The 19,889-nt window shown below is 34.8% G+C and overlaps 1 protein-coding gene across 4 annotated transcripts; it reads right to left on the bottom strand.

Moving 5' to 3' along the window:
* Positions 1–1,287: 1,287 nt before the first annotated feature.
* On the bottom strand, positions 1,288–19,524 carry LOC143907436 (uncharacterized). Of its 4 annotated transcripts, none has more exons than XM_077424247.1 (7): positions 19,206–19,522; positions 11,055–15,205; positions 8,413–8,514; positions 7,515–7,651; positions 3,094–3,588; positions 2,741–2,995; positions 1,288–2,653 (listed from the first exon to the last, which is right to left on the bottom strand). In XM_077424247.1, exons 1-7 carry the CDS (start codon positions 19,286–19,288, stop codon positions 2,447–2,449), a joined length of 5,430 nt encoding a protein of 1,809 aa, XP_077280373.1. In that variant the 5' UTR covers positions 19,289–19,522; the 3' UTR covers positions 1,288–2,446. The 4 variants fall into 4 exon arrangements, with proteins under 4 accessions (XP_077280373.1, XP_077280374.1, XP_077280375.1 ...); XM_077424249.1 differs by having other exon boundaries at positions 2,454–2,669; positions 19,206–19,523; XM_077424248.1 differs by lacking the exon at positions 8,413–8,514.
* Between the last annotated feature and the right edge of the window lie 365 nt (positions 19,525–19,889).

Raw genomic sequence — 19,889 nt, forward strand, 5'->3', positions numbered from 1 at the left:
CATTCATTCATTCATCCATTCATCCATTCATTCATTTATTTATTAAATACATTCATCCATTCACCCATTCATTCATTCATTCATTCATCCATTCATCCATTCATCCATTCATCCATTTATCCATTCATCCATTTATCCATTTATCCATTCATCTATTCATCCATTCATTCATTCATCCATTCATTTATTTATTTATTAAATCCATTCATCCATTCACACTTATTCATCTATTCATTTATTTATTTATTAAATCCATTCATCCATTTACTCATTCATCCATTCATCCATTCATTCATTTATTTATTTATTAAATCCATTCATCCATTTACCCATTTATTCATTATTCATTCATCCATTCATCCATTCATTTATTCATTTATGTATTTATTAAATCCATTCATCCATTTATTCATTTATTTATTTATTTATGAAATTGCGAAAACCCATAGCTTACATCGAGAGATCTTTCAAACACTATATAATAAAATATATTTTTCTTTAATACTTTTCCAGAACAAACCCATATCGAAAAATTAACCACGAAAACATTTAGCTTACATCGAGAGAGAGCTTTCAAAAACTATATAATAAAGTATATTTTTCTTTAATACTTTTCGAGAAAAAGAAAACGTTGCATGAAAACGTTGCAAGAAAACGTTGCATGAAAACGTTGCAAGAAAACGTTGCAGTCGTACCCGCATACCCCCCGAGAAAGACGTAGTTCTACGTCAAAAAGTATAATTATAATGAAGAAAAGATTTAATGACGGAAATTGGAAAGTAAAAAGAATAGAAATTGCAAAAGCAAGCTTCGGAATATGAACCAATTATGCATTACTTATTCTAATACATCAAGGATGCAAAAATCATCCATAAATTAATCATATTTAATTAATAATAACAATCTATTATAATAAGCATCTAATGTTTGTCTGTCTGACCGCGAACTACTTATTCATTAATGGACCGATTTTCTTCAAACCGGTGCCAAAATTTTTCTAATTTTTCGGGGATGCATGGGCAACGATGGGTTCAAATTTTTTTTTTTTTTTAGAAAGCTTTTTTGTAAAAATCGGCTCATTAATGAAAAATTAAATACATCGTTTCCATCCCCAAAAAATTAGAAAAATTTTGGTACCGAACTGTATGATGTACTTTTGTGCGTAGCGCGGGCTTAAAAGCTATAGTAATTAATAATAGTTGTATTAAATCGAACATAATATATTGCGTATGGTTAGATATTATGTATGGTAACAAATGCAAAATTGTAAATACAAATGTCTCAACGTATCGTTCACGGAATTATCCTGTATTTATTTTTAAATACATACAAGTTTTACTCCAGAAATTAAAATTTTATTTCGCATATATTTCTCTATCGAAATAGATTGCTTAAGGTTACTTAATGAATAAGTACACATTTCTAATTAAATTTCTAGTATTTTTGATTGCCATTAAATATATTTTTAATATATTTTACCGAATTTTGTCAACTTGTAAAAAACTAGAGCATACACTTAATTAATCAATGCCCACGAGCAATTCGATCGACTACAAGAGTGATTTGTTAAACTAAACAAATTATCGTCAATTGCATGCTCTCATTATCCATCGATCTATCGTTCTATGTCTATGATATAAAAATCCATGTATTCTCACTTATCGTTTATAGTCCACGTGCAGATAACTATAGTTTGAGGAACATTAATGATAGAAATATAATTTTACATTAAATTCTGGCCATTGTGCACGCGATATGTGTATATTATTACTAAAGTTTCCATTCGTATTTACATATTCCGATAAAAGTTCAAAAATAAAACAATTACTTATGAACCGTTTAATATATTTTACGGATACGTATATACATATATAATTGCTTGTATCACATGCACAAGAAATATATTTTATAGAGTAATAAATAAATATTTACTTTTCTTGTATTTAATTATAATTAATCATATTAGCGTACACACATATTATGTACAAATAAAAACTATAATTTATAAGTAATTGCTTTGTCTTTCGACTTTTATCGATAAATAAACATATATATATATATATATATATATATATATATATATATATAATGTTTTATATATAATATGTATAAAACATATATTATTATTATATTATATATACATATATATTCCTATAGAACACGTTATATTATATCTCATTACATTGAGAGAAGAGACATTACATATCTCATGCAATTTCTATCCCTCATAGCTCACATCAGTGTATTCGATGCGATTTATACATATTATGTTGACATTGTATAATATCGTCGCTCGTTCCAAAAATATAAAGCAAAAATTAATTTTATGCAAGCTAACAAGAATGTGATACATTCTCTTCTTTATTATTGTATGGCACAAAAAAGTTAGAAACGACGGATATTGTTCTGTTAAACGCTAACGTATTCTTTATTTAATTGTCACATATCAATCTGTCGCGTTCGGATTTGTGTAAGAGAATCCGCGGAAAACACCTTGATCCATCGAAGTCAAGATCTGCTCGGGCACTGGCGTGAGCCTCGGACGTTCGGTCGTGAATGCCGTGTCGAAGTATTTTGTGTCCAAAGTGTGGTCGAGCGCGGGCTTAAACGGTGGTTCCAATTGTCTCTTCTCCAATCGATCCCAGGGCAAATGCTGCGGAATCGGAATGCTATTTGACTGCTAATTAAATCGCACACGATACATTTCTCTGCCATCTAAAAAAATCGTAACAAATTGTACCTGAAAAAAAGCATGTACAGCGATTTCGTGAGCAGGTAGCCGCTTTCCAGAATCCTTCTCCAACAAACAGATGAGTATATCGGTAGCCTCTTGACTCAGATACCGAGGTATGAATGGCCGTTCGTTGCAAATGCTCCAAAACAGTTCATCCTCATCGCATCCAGAAAACGGCGATTGACCAGTCAACATTTCGTACAGTAGAACGCCATACGACCACCAATCCACAGCTTGATTGTACTTGAGTCCTTTTATTATCTGCAAGCAGGAGTTATTAAATGATTTTGTCCATTGAATAATTAATAATAAATGTAAACAGAGGAAAAATAGAGAAATAAATTTGAAGAGAATGATACCTCTGGCGCCATGTAATCTGGCGTGCCACAGAACGTATCAGCTGTTCTATCCAGAAAGATCTGAAGTTTACACATGCCGAAGTCCGCGATTCTAATGTGTCCGTCAAAGTCGAGTAGCACGTTGTCAAGTTTGAGGTCTCGGTAAACGATACCCTTCTTGTGCAAAAAGTTCAATCCGGACCAAATCTCGGCGGCGTAAAAACGCGCTCGCGCCTCGGGGAATCGGCCGGACTTCTGTATGTGAAACATTAGATCACCCCCGTTCAGGTATTCCATAACAAAGAAGAGATGCGAGTCGGTTTGGAAAGTGCAAAACAGATGACAGAGATAGGGATGCCTCGTCGCCAGCGTGAGGACCTTTCGCTCGATCAACGTGCACTCGACATCGTCGTCCTCGAGCACGACGTCTTTCTTCAAACATTTCACCGCGTACACGGATTCCGTGCCGCGTAACTCTGCCAGCAACACCTTACCGAAGCTGCCTTTACCCAAGACCTGCGGAACGGAATGAGAATTCAAAATAGTATTCCAGTTTATAAACGTTTAACGGAAATAACTAATATCTCTTGCTTGGTAGTTGCGTAATTATAAAGCAAAATTATTTATTATAATCAGTATTTGCCTTACAAGATAATTTTAAAATCATCAAATTGTATCATCAATTGTAAGATAAAGATAAGATAAAAATCCGTAAATTCATCATAGATGAGATAAAGATGATTTTGCTTTTAATTAATCTAGATAAAAGATGAAATAATTGCGATTTATGTAGAAAATTTCATAGATTATTGCGATTTATGTAGAAAATTTTTTAGATAATTTTGTGTTTATGAGGCCATTCATAAAAAATTATAAAAAAAAAATTTCAAATTTTTATTTCCCAAAATTAAAGTTTTTTATGTTTTGTCTGATAAACGGTTTCAAAGGGGTACACTTATTTATACTGTGCTGAAGATGTTCTACTGGCACCGACGATGGCAGGGATGTATTATATTTAAGAAAAATATTTTTTACATTTGGAAAATTCAAAAGAGATTGGATTACTTCACTGTTGGAAAATTTTTGTAGGTTTGTAAAAATAAGTCTTTGTTAAAATTTTTGTGTAAAATAATCAACACATACATGTGTAGATTTAACATATGCCTGCTATGTTAATTGAACTTAATAAATTTAAAATATAAAATTATTAAAATAATTTATTTAAAAAATATGTTAAAGTAACACAATTTGAACGTATTTATTAAATGTGTTAAAATTTACAGAAAAAGAGTGTTAATTTTACTCTATAACAGAAGTGGGAATAAAAATTATTGTACACATAATTAACCTCAAAATTACGGTCAGATTTACATTTCTTTTCTGTTGAAATATTTTAACATATTATAGTATCGGTGTTACCATTTAACACATCCATATTATGTTAAATTAATTAATACAAAAATTTAAGTGGACATGCGATTTATGTTATATTTAACACAAATTTTCCAACAGTGTTCGACTTAAATTCTAAATACGAAAGTGCTTTGATGTTACCACTAATAATAATTGTTTGATATTATTGTCCTCTTTTTTCCAATATTGAGGAAGAAATATTTTTCTCCGCTACTAGAAGTTAATCTGTTTTTGAATGACACATTTTTGCAGTATAAATAATCTACTTCTTGGGGTGACGGCTGGTCTAGTGGGTAGAGCGCCAGATTCGTAATCCGGAGAACCGGGTTCGAATCTCACTAGGCATCGGAGGAAAAAAAACCTGCCCCTCCATCTAGCGGAGAGAAGTCTCCCTAAATGGAAAAACTGGGCTCCGTCTTTCGGAGGAGACGTTAAACAGTTAATCCACAGAAAGGATAGGGTTGGGTACGTCCCTTCAAAACGCTCTTTAAGGCCCCCGGGGTATATAAAGTAAATATCTTTATCCTTTTTTTTAATCTACTTTTTTCAAAAATAGGTCTTTATACAACTTTATACATATAACGTTCTGGAATCCAATTTAATTTAAACGGCGGTAAAGAAATAGCAGGAAGAATGAAAATCCTACCATCTTAGATAATTTTTAGATAAGATAACATGATTTTTTATCTAAGATAAAGGTGAATACTTTGTATTGTTTTTATATAGATAAGATAAAGATAATCCCATATTTTTTTTTATCTCTGGATAATTATCTAAATAATTTTATTTAGATACTGGCAAACATTGATTATAATCTGTATCAATATATATGATATTATAATTATTATTATAATTATTATTATAATATCATAAAGCAAAATTATTTATCTTTCTTTTCTCTCAACATGTTCAAATTATCTTTTTTTCTCATATAATTGATTTAATCGATTTTTGCTTATAATATCAAAATAATATCTCAAAATAAGTTAATTCTTTTTATGTCATCATTTTTTACATTTTACGTCATTATTACCATTTTTGTTCGATATAAATTGAAAAAATATATTGATAAAAATATATTTTTATTGTATTAATTATAAATACACACAATTCAATGAGAGAGCATGTATCATATACATATTTCTAACAAAAAAAGCTTTATTGATCATTCATAAAGATTTAATTAACTACCTTTCATTAATCTACCTATAAAAAATGTAAGAAGAATCTTTAATACATTTTATCAATTTATATTGTGAAATATGCATTGCAGCGTGGAAAGAAATTAATTCATTCTTCATGTGATGCAAAACGTTGGTTTTACATAATTTCTTTTAACTTGTGACGTCATAATTCAATATAGTTGCAATGAAATAGAAACCTTAAAACTACATTGTCACTATTACGCATGCTCGATTAAATTTAAAATAACATGTAATTGAATTTAGATGAATGCTCCAAGTTTATAAACCGAGCGGTAAGTCTCGTCACGCGCATCTGGACGTTAAAAATAATGCGTTGCGCATGTGCTAATTCTGGTAATCTATATTTACATAGCTATTCCGTACAAATTCTGCTTCAAGTATCCTCGCGCGCAAATAAATCCTTGATAATACACGGCCGTTTCTCCGTGAAAGCAAGGCGAAATATGTTCCTTGGCCATTACGCTCGTTCATCAATAGTAAACATGGAAATTGGACATTGGTCCTCTCATCCGCTGGAAGATTTCCTCGTGGAAAGCACCTCATGAGTCAACCGGTTCACGTGATGTAAATACACGTGATTCAGATTAATTCTAGTCCAACTTCAAGCCAAGCTGCACTCGGCGAATCTTTCGGATCTATGTTCGCTAATAAGGATCAAATAAATACTTACGGAATTGATATCAATTACTCCGAATGTTCGTGAATGCTAAATGAGTGTTTAGAGATAATCATTAATATATTAACCAAAAGTTTACGCAAATTTATCTTTCGTATAATTCAGAATTTTCAGAAGTTTTCAGAAATTAATAAAAATAAATTGTTGCTCTTGTCGACAAAGGTTTTCGTACGTACGAGATGCATAGAATTTTCACAAGAATATATTGTGGGAATGTTTCTCTGAAGGTATGCCAAGTTCAACATGTAGAAGCAGAATAAACACTATTTTCTTTTATTAATGTATAATATATTGCATGCAAAGAATTGCCGAGTGAAGCCCCCCCCCCCTATCTATCTCTCTCTCTTTCTCCCTCTCCCCTCTCCTTCTCTCACTCTCCTTTCCTCCCTCCCCCTGTCACCTTTCCCTCTTCTTCCCCCTTCTTCCTTCTTCCCTCTCTCACCCGTTCTCTCCCCACCTCTCCCTCTTTCTTCCCCTGCTCCTCTACCTTCCTCCCTTCATCTCTTTCCTTCTCTTATCCCTGTCCTTCCATATCTGTACCCCTTCTCATATCTTCTTTTTCCTTTCCCCTCTCTCCCTCCCACCTTCCTTCCCTTTTTCTCCTCTTGTCTTCTTCTCCCTCTCTTTCTCTCCCTAGTTCTTTCCTTTATCCTTTCCTCCTCAGTTTTGCTTCCTTTTTCTTTACCCTATCCTCTTTTCTCGTCTTTTTCTTACATGCTAGAAAGAAATTCTTAACGATCGTTAAATTAAAATTTGCAAAAGATGTTACTTTAATGCGTCGGGTGAAGCTCTATAAGCTATAGCAAATTTTTTTGTCGTTCTCATTTATTTGCTAGTTTTATAGAAAATCGATCTAAATATTCGAAGCGTAATGGCAATTATTACTGGAATGCGAAATTCCTTCAATCGTGGCATCTTCTTTGTGAGGTATATGCGAATAGGTACGAGATAGGCGCACACGATTATATGCATACAAAGTACATAATGTAGTCTAGGAATAGTCGGTTAATTTTTGGAACTGGCTGAATAGATGCGCATGACGCGCATCGCGACAAGCAAAAAGTCACATCAATGCACAAAAAGTAGGTATATGTATAATTAATAAAGTCAAACATTCGCATTTGACAGGATTTTCGACTTGTACTTACTTTGAGAAAATTAAAATCCGTCACGGTGTATTTTTTGAATCTGGGCAGATTCGTCGCCGGCGGCGTTATCCGACCACTCGGAAAATGATCCGAGGAATCCGAATTCCGACTCTGATTATCCGATGATTGTGAAGGTGCTAAGTAAATAATAATCAGTGAATCAACTATCCTTATACAAGTAACTGATATACACAGAAGTAAATATTAAACACGTATCGTTAGAATATGTTTGTTAAAATATAAGCATATATTTTTTTCTCCAATTCATGCAACTTGCTGGACACTCTAGATAGACAGGAATAATTTGATTTCAGTTTCTCGATTCAGTTTCAACGAATGTGAGAATATGGATGAACATATCATGAACGATCTGCGCGCGCTTGTTGTGTATGTATGTGTTATATAATTTGCATATACAGGGTATCTGATAATAGGTATAACACCGCTTGTGAGAAGCTAGAGTCAAACCAAATAGAAACGTCCTTTACTATTTTGTGATTTTCTTAATAATTAATGAAGCTCTCTGCTCTCTGTACTTACCCGCAAGTAGTGTTAGATCTATTATTTTCACACACTCTATATAAAATATCGAAGTATTTTTCTTGCGAGCGTCAAGAAAATTTCTTGTGATTATATATTTGATCATTTTTACTAATTCGTTTCTTTACCATTACCATGTAACAACTAATCACACAACAATTTAACAAGGGACTTTTTTTAAGAATAACTTTGACAACTCGGGCATTACCTGCCTAATTCGTATCCGTTTCATGAAATCAGGCGAAGAACGAAAGAATATCCGAAAAATATTATGTATCACTTTAACAGAGATATGTTTATCGCGAAATGTTGCAGTTGAATAATTAACAGCGCGAGAGGTATTCAGATCGTTACTCACTTCTCTTCAGAGCTTGCAATGCTTCGGCGACTAGCTTCTGATTCAATCCACATAGGTTCCCTGTCAGTTTTTCGCATTTCTTGTGGCAAGCCATGTCACAATCTACAGGAATTTAGTTTTATCGAAAACTAATCAAAAGATATTTATGCTTATAATTTGCTAAATATTAAACGCAATATTTTTATTATTTGATCTTGAACCGGCGTAAACAAAAGATTTGATTTTTACTATACTACGTGCTATTAGAATATAATAGTCTAATATATATCATATCATTGTAACTCTTATATGATACCATCAGTGGTGGAAGCAGAATGGCGGCGATACTTATAAAAATGTTTAATGAAAAAATCAAGTTTTACATGAAATATCTAACACAAATATATTTAATATATATTTATATTTTAATATATATATATACGACAGTCAATATAAATTGCACGATTTAAATTATATATTGTACAATAATATTAATAAATGACTTATTTGAATATTACGTTTTTTGTAAAAATAACTTTTAATTCCCTTTTTTAGCACAGAAAGAATGCACTTGCGATTTACCTTTGTATATAATAACTTGTCGGTACAAGATATCTAAAATACGCTGACAAAGTTTAACCAAACATCTTAAAAATACCCCATATATTGTAACGTCCTCCTACATAAACAGTTAGATATAAATGTCATTGACATTACGGCAACGACCTTACGTCATTTTAATAGCACTAATAGTGTGCGCGGGCGTCGAGCTGACTATCGCACCTATCGCTTCCACCATTTCCCGAACGTCAACACGTGATACTGTTAAAGTAAAAACAAGACTCGCCGCGAAGGGATGACGTAAAGAAAGAGTTTTCACAAGCTTGAAAATGTTCCGGCGTGTTGAACGAAAAAACCTCAACTCAATCCTCTGGGTTTACAATACACCTATAGTGCATAAGTTTTGGTACAAATATTTTCGACAAGCATCTTCGACAAAATTCCTCTTTTACAAGATGTAGTTTTTATGTCCATTGCGTATCATTCGTCAATTTAAAAATCAATATACATACGTGAAAGTAATTCCGCACATGTAGTCGTTGAAATCCGGGCAAATGTTAATATTACTAACAGGAATTAAAATGCTATTCATGCGGGGACACTTGTGCAAATATCTCTGCGACGAGACTAATAACTACAACTCAGCTAGGTTCTGTCTAATTCCGTAACACATACGCCTACATACAAAATTATTGCCAGGAAATGCGAGGATTGTTAACAAATACTTGAAGCATTCAAACATAACGTAAACTAAATTAATATTGTCATCACATTAGTATGAATTAGTATTAGCATTTTCCAGATATTCTTTTAATATTTTGCTAAAGCAGATAAAAAAATATTTTTAACGATAAATAGATAAAAATGGCATAATAAATGATTCTTTTACGCAGCAACTTTGGCGATGCAACTTAACAATTGCTTTCAATTGTGGTTCCACACTAAAGAAGAATGCAAAAAATCCTAGAGCGTTTTAATGTCCGAATTATATACTTATATACATATATTATATATATATATATATATATATATATATATATATATATAATATGAGATTTTTATGTAGAAATACATATTTATCATTATATTATAAATTCAATATTAAAAAATCCCACATGTTTCTTATGAAAAAGAGACCCCGGTCAAATTGAAATCAAAATCAAATCCATTCTGAGATATGTTGTAGTTTATATGATTTTGAACAAATGTTCATACACTTCATACGTACACGAGCGCGCACAGAACTCAATATTCACAAATACTCGCGCATGTATACCCATTACAAATAAAAAAGACATTAGGTTATCTGAAAAGAATACGGCAGACACTCATTGTCAGATTCTATAGAATTCGATTAGATGCACTCAGTGCACACTGGTGCATATTAAAGCCGTTATACACTGATTTAACTTCTAATCTTTAAAGTAAAATGCAAATATCTCGACTGATAAAATGCCTAATATATATTTTACCATCAAATAGCACAATAAAGAGTATTGAAGATTTCGTGATTTAATCCGTTTATATTAAACATAAACTTTACGTTTATTTGTGACAATTTTAATATGCACCAGTGCGTACTGAGTGCATGCAATCGAATTTGCTATAGACTTTCAGAGCTCTACATTTTTTTATCCTTTGATTTTCTGTGGTTGTGACAATGGAGATATTTATTCAGAGTCATGAAAATGATAATAAATCTCGTAGTCCAAAACGGAGCAATTTGACCGAGATTATTTTTCCGTGAGAAACGGCGGAGTTCTTTAACCTAACTTAACTTTTGTTAAGTTGTTAACTATGCATAATGTATATTGAAAAAATTAATGAGAATATATAAATTAATTAAGCAAATTTTGATCTGCGTCCCACTTCCAAATGTTTACGTCCCACTCTATCTCTTTTCGGTAACTCGAAAATGATTAACCAACGTTTAGTTTTGATTCAGTTTTTATAATTTCCGGTGTTTCGAACTATATTTCAAAAAGCACCCTCATGTCACATCGTCAAAGTATTACTCTTAAAAAAAAAAATATATATATTTGAAAGCTGGATGTGTTTGACGACAAAACTTTGACGCGCAAGCAATCGCAAAAAGTAAGTACTCGAGATTCTCGGTGAACCGTCGAATCCAGAATCGTTGCTCCTCGTCGAATTAATTCTCTTGTGTTCGGAATCGTCGTTCGGTTCGACGCGGGTCGAGCCATTCTCGTCCGTACTCCCCGTCGTGGCGGTGCTCGTCGTACTTCCAGTGCTGTCGCTACTAATGGACGGTGTGCGCGAATGATGCCGTCTTCTCTTGATCTTTGCCCTTCTGACTTTGGAGAGATCTCGCGGCGTAGCTGTGAGCAATGCGGATGGCGTCGTGTAGAACATCCTTATAAGATCGAGCGGGCGTTGCAAGGGTGTATTCTTCGGACTGGACTTGGGAGACGTTTTCGGCGAAGATTTTGCTAGATGCTGCTTCTCGGGGACGAGTTTGGCAGTAAGCGTATTCTGTTGACTTGCCGTCGTTGGTAATTCATTGCCATGAGTCTCCTTCGGTCCCCGCTCACTCTTTTCCGATGGTGTTTTTTTGGTCGGTGCTTTCTTCTTTTTAATCGCACGCTTCGTCTTGGAGGTTTGCGGACTGATACTAGGACTGGCGGCCACGCTGGTCTCCTCTGACGCGATCGGAGTTTCCACATCGTCAGTGTTTGTCAAATCATCCTGATTACTCCATCTCGAGATCTTTCTAATTAAAGAAAGATCGGGCGATAGCTCGTTTGTTGGAGTGCTGGGATCCTCGAGTTCCTCATCGACCTTCCGACTGTCGGACTCTTCGGACAACTTAGGTACTTCAACTATCTTTATTACCGGTATGGCAACTTCGATTGGAGTAGTCACGGAAATTGCTGTATCGGAATCGTTTCGCTTCAACGAAGCTTTCTTTACGGTCGAGTTTGTGTCCTTAGTGTCAATTGCTATCGACAGATTTCTCTTCTTTTTTGGCGGTACTTTCGGCACCTTTTTCTCGACTTCCGCTTTCGCAAATTTCGCTATTTCCGCTTCTTTCATTTTTAAAGATTCCGAAAATTTTCTTTCTTTCTCCTCTTCGACAACTACGTTACTGGATCCGACTGTCAAATTTTCGACCTCCGCGATGCTCATTTTAATGTCGATCTCATTTTCCTTTCCATTAGCTTTCAAATTTATCGAGTTCATTTTTTCCTCGACTTTGGAAATTGGAGAAGAAATTGTTGCCTCGCGAAAAGTAAATCCATTCGGTTGCTTCGATCTCGCCACTTCAGGACTACCCGGTGCTTTGATCTCGCTCCAAAAATCAATGGACTCAGTAGAGGCACTCCTCGATAATACTTCGTTTTTGTCCTGAAGGTCGCAACTTACGTCGAGCTTCATTAGCTTCTTTTCTGTTACTTTACTCAGAGATTTTATTGGCTCTGACGTCTTCTTAACGGATATGTCCTTGTCCGTGGCTTTTTCATCAATGGATACAGACTGTTGGAAAACCTTGGGGATTTCATTCAACGAGCGATCATTCATCAATTTCGAAGAGTCAACAGAAATACTTTTCTTAAAAACTGTCGTTTTGTCATTGGCGTTGTTGCAAAAAAATGATTTGCCATCTTCGATTTTCATTGTTTTAAATGCGCCTAAATCCTTTCCAATCTTTGATGAGTTCACAACACTGCTTTCGTTTGCATCTTTTTTTAAGAGGGTCTCCGCTTTGAAGCAAAACTTTGAATCTGCGCTGTTAAGCTTCGGCACCTTGCTCTTAGGACTGGGTAAATCTCTCGAGAAATCCTTTCCTACATCAATACGATTAATTTTTTTAATCGTATCAGTTTTTAATAGTTCTACTTCTTTTGATGCTGTTTCTTCGGTGACAATTACTTTTGCTTCGGTCTTCGATGAATCAATTGTTTTTAAGAGATTTCCGTCAGTCTTTTTCGCGTTATCTCTCAATGTTTTTGTCAGATCGACATTTTTTGCTGGCTTAACATCCGTCGCTAATTTTGCCTCCTCATATTCATTGCTACGCACTTTGTCGTTTGTTTCCTTGGGCAAGGTCGTTTCTTTCGCTTCCAACTTGACTGCGTCATCGTGTCGAATCGCGTCGACTCTACAAGTTGGTTTATTCGCATCTACGCCACTGGTTCTTTTCGAGGTATTGAAAGAAAAAACTTGCGCCAAGTTCGATGTTTTGTTCACCTTCTTTTCCGACAACGCGGTATCCCCAACGACGGCCTGATCACTTTTCGATGAGTCCGCCAGATACTCTGTGGTCTCTCGTAACGAAAGCTTTGGCGCTTCTACGGCATTATTTCTATCCGTATTAATTTTAGACAGTTTTGGCAGACGACAGGTCGCGCTATTTGTCGTGAGCGTCGCACCGCTGGCTCCGTTTTTACCAACATTGTCGCTAGCTTCGGTCTCGACAACGCTTCGCTTTATCGTATCTTCGTCGTGCGACAACGCCGAGATCTTTGGCTTGTTCTCTTCCGCTATGAGCTTATCCTTTCCAACGGAAACATAATTTTCGATGGCAAAAATCTCCGGCGTTTTGATAGTCGAATCGGCTTCTAGGCGATCAGATACCTTCTCTGTAGCATCAAACGCATTGTGAGCCTTTTGACTTTCGTCATTCTTTGTATCCAAGATAAAAATATCTTCAGATATTCCTTGAGAATATTCCATTTGTGAATCGTTTTTCAATGCGTTCGTCGAAACAAAAGCTGAAATGTTCGATTGTATGGGATTTGCTGCTATCTCGGCTTTCTTCGCTGAGTCTCCAATAACGATTTCTTGCATATCATTCTTTGTTGCTGAGACGGGATCTCGTTTATCCCACGAGTCATCATTCGATATGGAATGAATGTCTTCCCTTACCAAGGATTCCACCTTCTTAGATTTATACACTATTTTCTTTAACGTTTTAATGTCCTTATTAATATCACTTGCCGTTTGAATCTTGCAATTCGACTCCGTCGAATCTTTATCTGTTAAACATTTTAATGCATTACTTCCAAGAATATTATTTTTGACGTCAACAAAACCATTTGTCAATTGATCTTCATCGACTTTTACATTGAGTTTATTGACTTCGTCCAGTTTTTCGTCAAGTTTGTCCGTAGGCTTTCTCATTGTCAAATACACGCTATTTCTGGACGGATCCTTTACGTAAGGTTTTCGCACCGCTAACACGACTTGTGTTTCCGCTTCGTCCGTATCGTTCGAGGAAACGTCCGTCCTATTCCCAGTTCCGAATCTCCTGGGAACGGAGACCTTTTCTTTTAACTGCTCGACCGTCGATTTGCGCTTCTCATTCTCAGAACTCGTATTCACCCAAATTGTCGAGAAATCCCCTGCGCTATTACAGGCCTCGATCTTGTACATCTGAGGTCTTGACTCATCATCCTCTTTAACCTGCGAATCAGTGGAAATTTCGCTAGAGGTGCTCGATTGCCTGTTATCTATTTTATCAGTCGGCGACAGTTTGTCGGTAGACAATCGTTTTTTCTTTTTCATTTTCTTCATGGCTTTCCTCATCCTTGCCGCGGCCGCTTCCTCTTCCTCCTGAGTCATCGTGTCGGAATCGACGTTGTTCGCGTAATAGGAGCGCTCGATGATGGGCCCTCTCGCTGTCGTGCTCTTTCTAAATACTAAAGTACCTTGACGCGCCTCGTTTTCAATCTGCGCCTGCTCCTCAGCCACGAGACTATCCAGGACCTTCGCCTGCACTTGCGCGTACGCAGCCTCCCGTTGTATTTGCTCAGGATCGAGCTGCAAATCGGCGGAAGACCTGCGCCGCGTGAATCTGCGGGTGATTCGCTTCTGCACAGCTTCTCGCTCTTGAGGATCTTCCAAACGATCTAAATTGATCTGATAATACAGACGTATTCCCTGTTGGCTCCCCTCGCGGTCAGACTTCTTGTCTTTAATGAGGAATTTTTCCATTAGAAGTTCGCCCATCGACTTCTCATGTCTCTCGTAGTGCTCGCGTAATGCCGGATTGTCTTTCAGAGCCTGCGATCTGATCTTGATAGTCGGCCGATCGCGGCGTAGCCGATTTCTAGGAGGGTTCCCATTGTGCGAAAGTATTCTCGGTGACGAGACATCGATGTCCGCTGTGTCGATCACTCGTCTCGCCGATCTCACCGAGATCGGCGAGAAACGATAAAGATGGCTGAGCGGGGATTCCGAAATCGTTGACAGATGCGGTGAGAAACGCGACAGCGAAGTGTGAAAAGGCGTTCTGTGCGAAACATCATAATCTCATTTGAAATTGGTAGCCGTAATCTACATTTGCATACGTAATTTGACTTCCATTTTGGCGGATATTTTTCTCGTGGATCGTTCAACGTGTTTCTTACACAAATAGTACAGGCGTTTAGATTAAGCCATGTATGAAACCGATCGTTAGAAGCTCGAGCCTTAAATAACGTCATCGCGAATGAGAAAATGTTACTACACTGTCCAACAAAAAAATGACTTTTTTTGAACACAAAAACGATGGTAAATGTTTTCCGTAGTTCTTAAATAAAATTCCGTTTACCAAATTGTTCTATCACATCACAATTTTGAATGCGAGTTAAAAATTGTAAATAGGCTATTTTAAAGTATTTTAGCATGTTATTACTACGATATATTTATAACAAAGTTTGCAATCAAAATTAAATATGTTATTAGGACTTTTACCCTTTAAAAAAGATTTGTTGTGTCGATTACAGTTAAAAGAATTTATCGAAAATCAAGAGCCATCTCTGTAGTCGAAAGTGTGAAAGTGACGTTTTGAGTCCGTATACCTATTAATGTAAAATTTTCAGATTCGGACTTTGTGTCGCAATATCTCCGTTCGTAGAGTACGTAGAGAAAAAATAAAAACATTTTTATTATATAATTCAAACCCAACCTATTGATTGAGCTTACTCAGAACTCAATCTGTTCAGTCATGGAGATTTTAAAATCTCGGGTACTCGCAACTTGTCCGCTCGCGTAAAGATACACGAGGCGGTCTCGCGCAACACTACCGTGTCTCTTGATATTCATAATTAATATAAAGTCTGTCACAAATTATAAGGTCATTAAAAAACCCATTAAACATTTTTTAATTATGTTATTAAAACTCTTAAGGGTTTTTCAGTTGAATACTAATCTGATATCAAAATTAACAAATTCAGTTTAATCATTTCATTCAATTTAGATTGTATAAAAACTCCTTATGCATGAATTATTTCAAAAATTCGAACACTTCAATTTTAACATTCGACCATTTTGAATTTATCAACTTTGACATCTGATTAATGTTTTTAATGTTAAGCGACCAGTGAAAAAACTCTTAAATTTAAATAATTTAAAAAATATTTGGTTAATGACATTTGTGAGTCACAACTGACGCAATAAATCCTAAATCAATTATAAATATTTTTTAATCATAATCGACACGAGACAAATTCCTTTTAAGAGCTGAGAGTATTAATAACATACCTAATTTTAATTATAAAAGAATTTGTCCAACACGTCACATATCATATAATATATGGCATTATAATATGCCAAAATATCATATAATTATTGGCTATTGGCATTATAATATGCCAAAATAAAAATAACTTTTTTGCAACTTTAATTACAAATTTCTCAAAATTGAGATGTAATAGAGCAATTTGATACCAAGACGTATTCAGCACTTAAAAGACTACGACAAACCATTAGGCCAGTAATATTGGACATCAAACCTTCCAATTAATCTTCCCAAGTTTCAACCACCATGAATCGCTTTAATTTGAGGTGCTATAAGTGGGCTTTACTTTGCTTCACAAAATTAACGGGGAATAAAAAGTCATTAACAATATTATCAACAAAAAACGCGATTTTTTAATTTTTTCTCAAATATCTCGAAAACTAAGCAAGATAGGGTAACTAACTATACATACCTTTTTTGTAGAGTGTAAAATTATCTACAATAATGATCTGAACAACATTGATCATGAAGTCAGTCGTTTAGCTTGCACGCGCCGTCAAACTCCGAGACTCGGATCCCAAAAACCCTCGATTTCAACGTTTTTTTATGTTGCGCCGGTGATTTTTTTCTGTCATTTAAAATGGAATTAAAAATCCCTAAAACAATCACACATTATCTGAGAACTACAAAGAATACTTTTCATGGTGCAACCGATTTTTTAGACCGTTTTTCTTTAGTTTGTAGCTATGTAAGCAAAAAATTTTGACTTTTTGGATAGTCTTAGTTTTTCGCTGTTTTTAGGCCTTAGAATTCATTTGAGACAAATTTTACCATATGCATTTTGTTGTGGGCGAAATTTGCAACAAAAAAGGTCTAAAAAATTAGTTGCATTATTTTAAATGACGGAAAAAAATTACCGGTGCAACATAAAAAAAACGACGAAATCGAGAATTTTCGGGATCCGAGTCTCGGAGTTTGACGACGCGTGCAAGCTAAACGACTGACTTGACGATCAATGTTGTTTAGATAATTATTGTAGATAATTTTACGTTCTACAAAAAAGGTACGTTATAGTTAGTTACCCTATCTTGCTTAGTTTTCGAGATATTTGAGAAAAAATAAAAAAAATCACGTTTTTTGTTGATAATATTGTTAATAACTTTTTATTTCCCATTAATTTTGTGAAGCAAAATAAAACCCACTTATAGCACCTCAAATTAAAGCGATTCATGGTGGTTGAAACTTAGAAAGATTAATTGGAAGGTTAACCCCCTAAATTAGTCTAATATGACTGGCCTAGTTTGCCTTTGTCCTTGTGCATGTTTTTTTGTTAACAGTTATTCAGCATAACAAATACGTGAGTTTTTTGCACAGTTTTACAAGACAATTTTACTTTACCTGTATTTTAAGAGCACAAAACAAATCTTACGTAAACAATGTAGCATATAGAACATAGAATATAACAAAATCCTAAACACGTCTCATCTAGTAAATCATGGGATATGCATTGCGATATGTTCGTATTAATTGACAAGCCCTTCGATCGGCTATTACATCGGCTATTATTTTATTGCCAAATGCTTATTTTTGCTCCTTGTTACGTTGCAGAACGGAAACATTTCACGAACACTTGTTAGACACACATGTAGAAAGTAAACGTGGCCAGTTTGATGAAGACATTTGATCGATCGACGCGTAAATGGATACTATTTTATAATCACGCCTGGAAAATTCTTTCAATTGTATGAAATTGAAAAAAGATATTTATTTTATCTTTATATATTTTATTGTCTTTTTATTCTTATCACGTATATAGCAGACTAAAAAATTTAAAAAATATATATGTATCTCATTTTTAAGATAGTACTCACACAAAAAAGAAAAATGTTGCTGCAAAGATGTATTATTTTCAAGATACTGAAATACAAATAAAAACGACATATTTTGATGAAAATGCAGTTATATTTTCTTCTCTCTACTCTCATGTAAAATTGTTTTAAAAAATGGAGCACACAAATATTGTTTTACTTAATATAGACACATTTTTAAAATATATCTTTGACACCTGATAACAATTGAATGGAATCCAATTCGGAAATATTTAAAATATAGATATTTCCAAAATTTTACAACAAACGGATATATGCGCGATTTATATAGGTTTATCACTAAACTTGTCGATTATAAATTTAACATTCATTATTTCCTATGATGTCACAATCAGATTAGTTTATAATTAATTCCCAAATTCATCGTTATTGCTCTCACGCAAATGATAAATGATCTAGCAAATCGTACAAGTCGCGGACGCGTTTGTCTCGCCAAGAATAAAAGACATGAAATTCTCACCAATTATAACGCGCTGTCCGCTCGCGTTAGGTATTTTACAACAATGTATGATATATTTTTAACAACTTTTTTGAAAACTGTAAAAATTTAAATCAAAGTCAATACCGATAATAATCAATATCGACTCTCAGGTTTTTTTTTATTAAGTCCACGATTTGAATTTTTAATCTACAGACAATTATTGTCTATTTAACTGATTTTCTCAAAACATTTTAGAGTTTTAAACGCAACATGTACACCTTGGCGACCTTGAAAAAGATTTCCACCGTCAAACGTCCTTGAGAAAGATTTCCACCGTTAAATGTTCGTCCAAAAAAAAAACAAATTTTATCCTAATGGGAATAAGATACGAAAGAAACTTCAACTTCCTTGCTAAAATAAATATTGGATACAAACGATGATGTTTTTGGTTCGCATTGGATTAAAATTGCTCTATTCTTACCGTGCCGTGCCTGTCATTAGCGAGCTGTGATTAGCGTATGCTCCTGCACCGTAATAGTATGGGACATCGTTATAGTACGGCATTTTCTTTTACACCTTTATTCTCTGTTTACACCAAATAACAATAGTTCGACGACAATAACGAACGATTGAGCTCGCGAGGAACGATGCGCGTTGGTCGAGGGGACGACTGAACCGAACTGCGTTGTGCTTTTAGCAGCAGTTAAACGGCGGATAAACGCGGCAGCTCCGGCTCTCAGGTGTGCGAAAAGCGAAGCCGTTCTCACGGTTCAGAGAGCCAAGACCAACTGAGTTTAAGCCGGCGACCCGGTGTAATAATAGAATTCTAGTATATGAGGCTTCCAAGCACCTAACTATACTACCCGACTCTAATAACCCGCTCGCACACGGCCGGCTATTATGGCTGGTAGTTGCAACGGCGAGAGGAATGCGGAACAATAAGCTATCCGCATCCTCTTCAGCGTCGTTGCGTTTAATAATACTCATTCATGTTAACGAGATCATTAGGGATTTTTATTAAGGGAAGATGACGTGCGCACGAACAAAAAACGAAGAAATTGATTGTGAATTGTTAGGAACGAGTTTTAATTACGTTTTATTTATTTGTACATGTAATCAATTACGTCAAAAGTACAGGAATTACATTTATTCTAAAGAAAAGTAT

Source organism: Temnothorax americanus, unplaced genomic scaffold (assembly GCF_048541705.1).
Source record: "Temnothorax americanus isolate GAGA-0224 unplaced genomic scaffold, ASM4854170v1 Scaffold8, whole genome shotgun sequence".
Taxonomy (NCBI): Eukaryota; Metazoa; Arthropoda; class Insecta; order Hymenoptera; family Formicidae; genus Temnothorax; species Temnothorax americanus.

Excerpts from the sequence above, each read along its gene's own strand:
- LOC143907436 (XM_077424247.1), bottom strand. The coding sequence starts at position 19,288 with ATGCCGTACTATAACGATGTCCCATACTATTACGGTGCAGGAGCATAC. Across the intron at positions 2,996-3,093 it reads CAGATTACATGGCGCCAGAG|ATAATAAAAGGACTCAAGTA; the intron begins GTATCATTCTCT and ends TCCTGCTTGCAG. Across the intron at positions 2,654-2,740 it reads CTGTACATGCTTTTTTTCAG|CATTTGCCCTGGGATCGATT; the intron begins GTACAATTTGTT and ends CCGATTCCGCAG.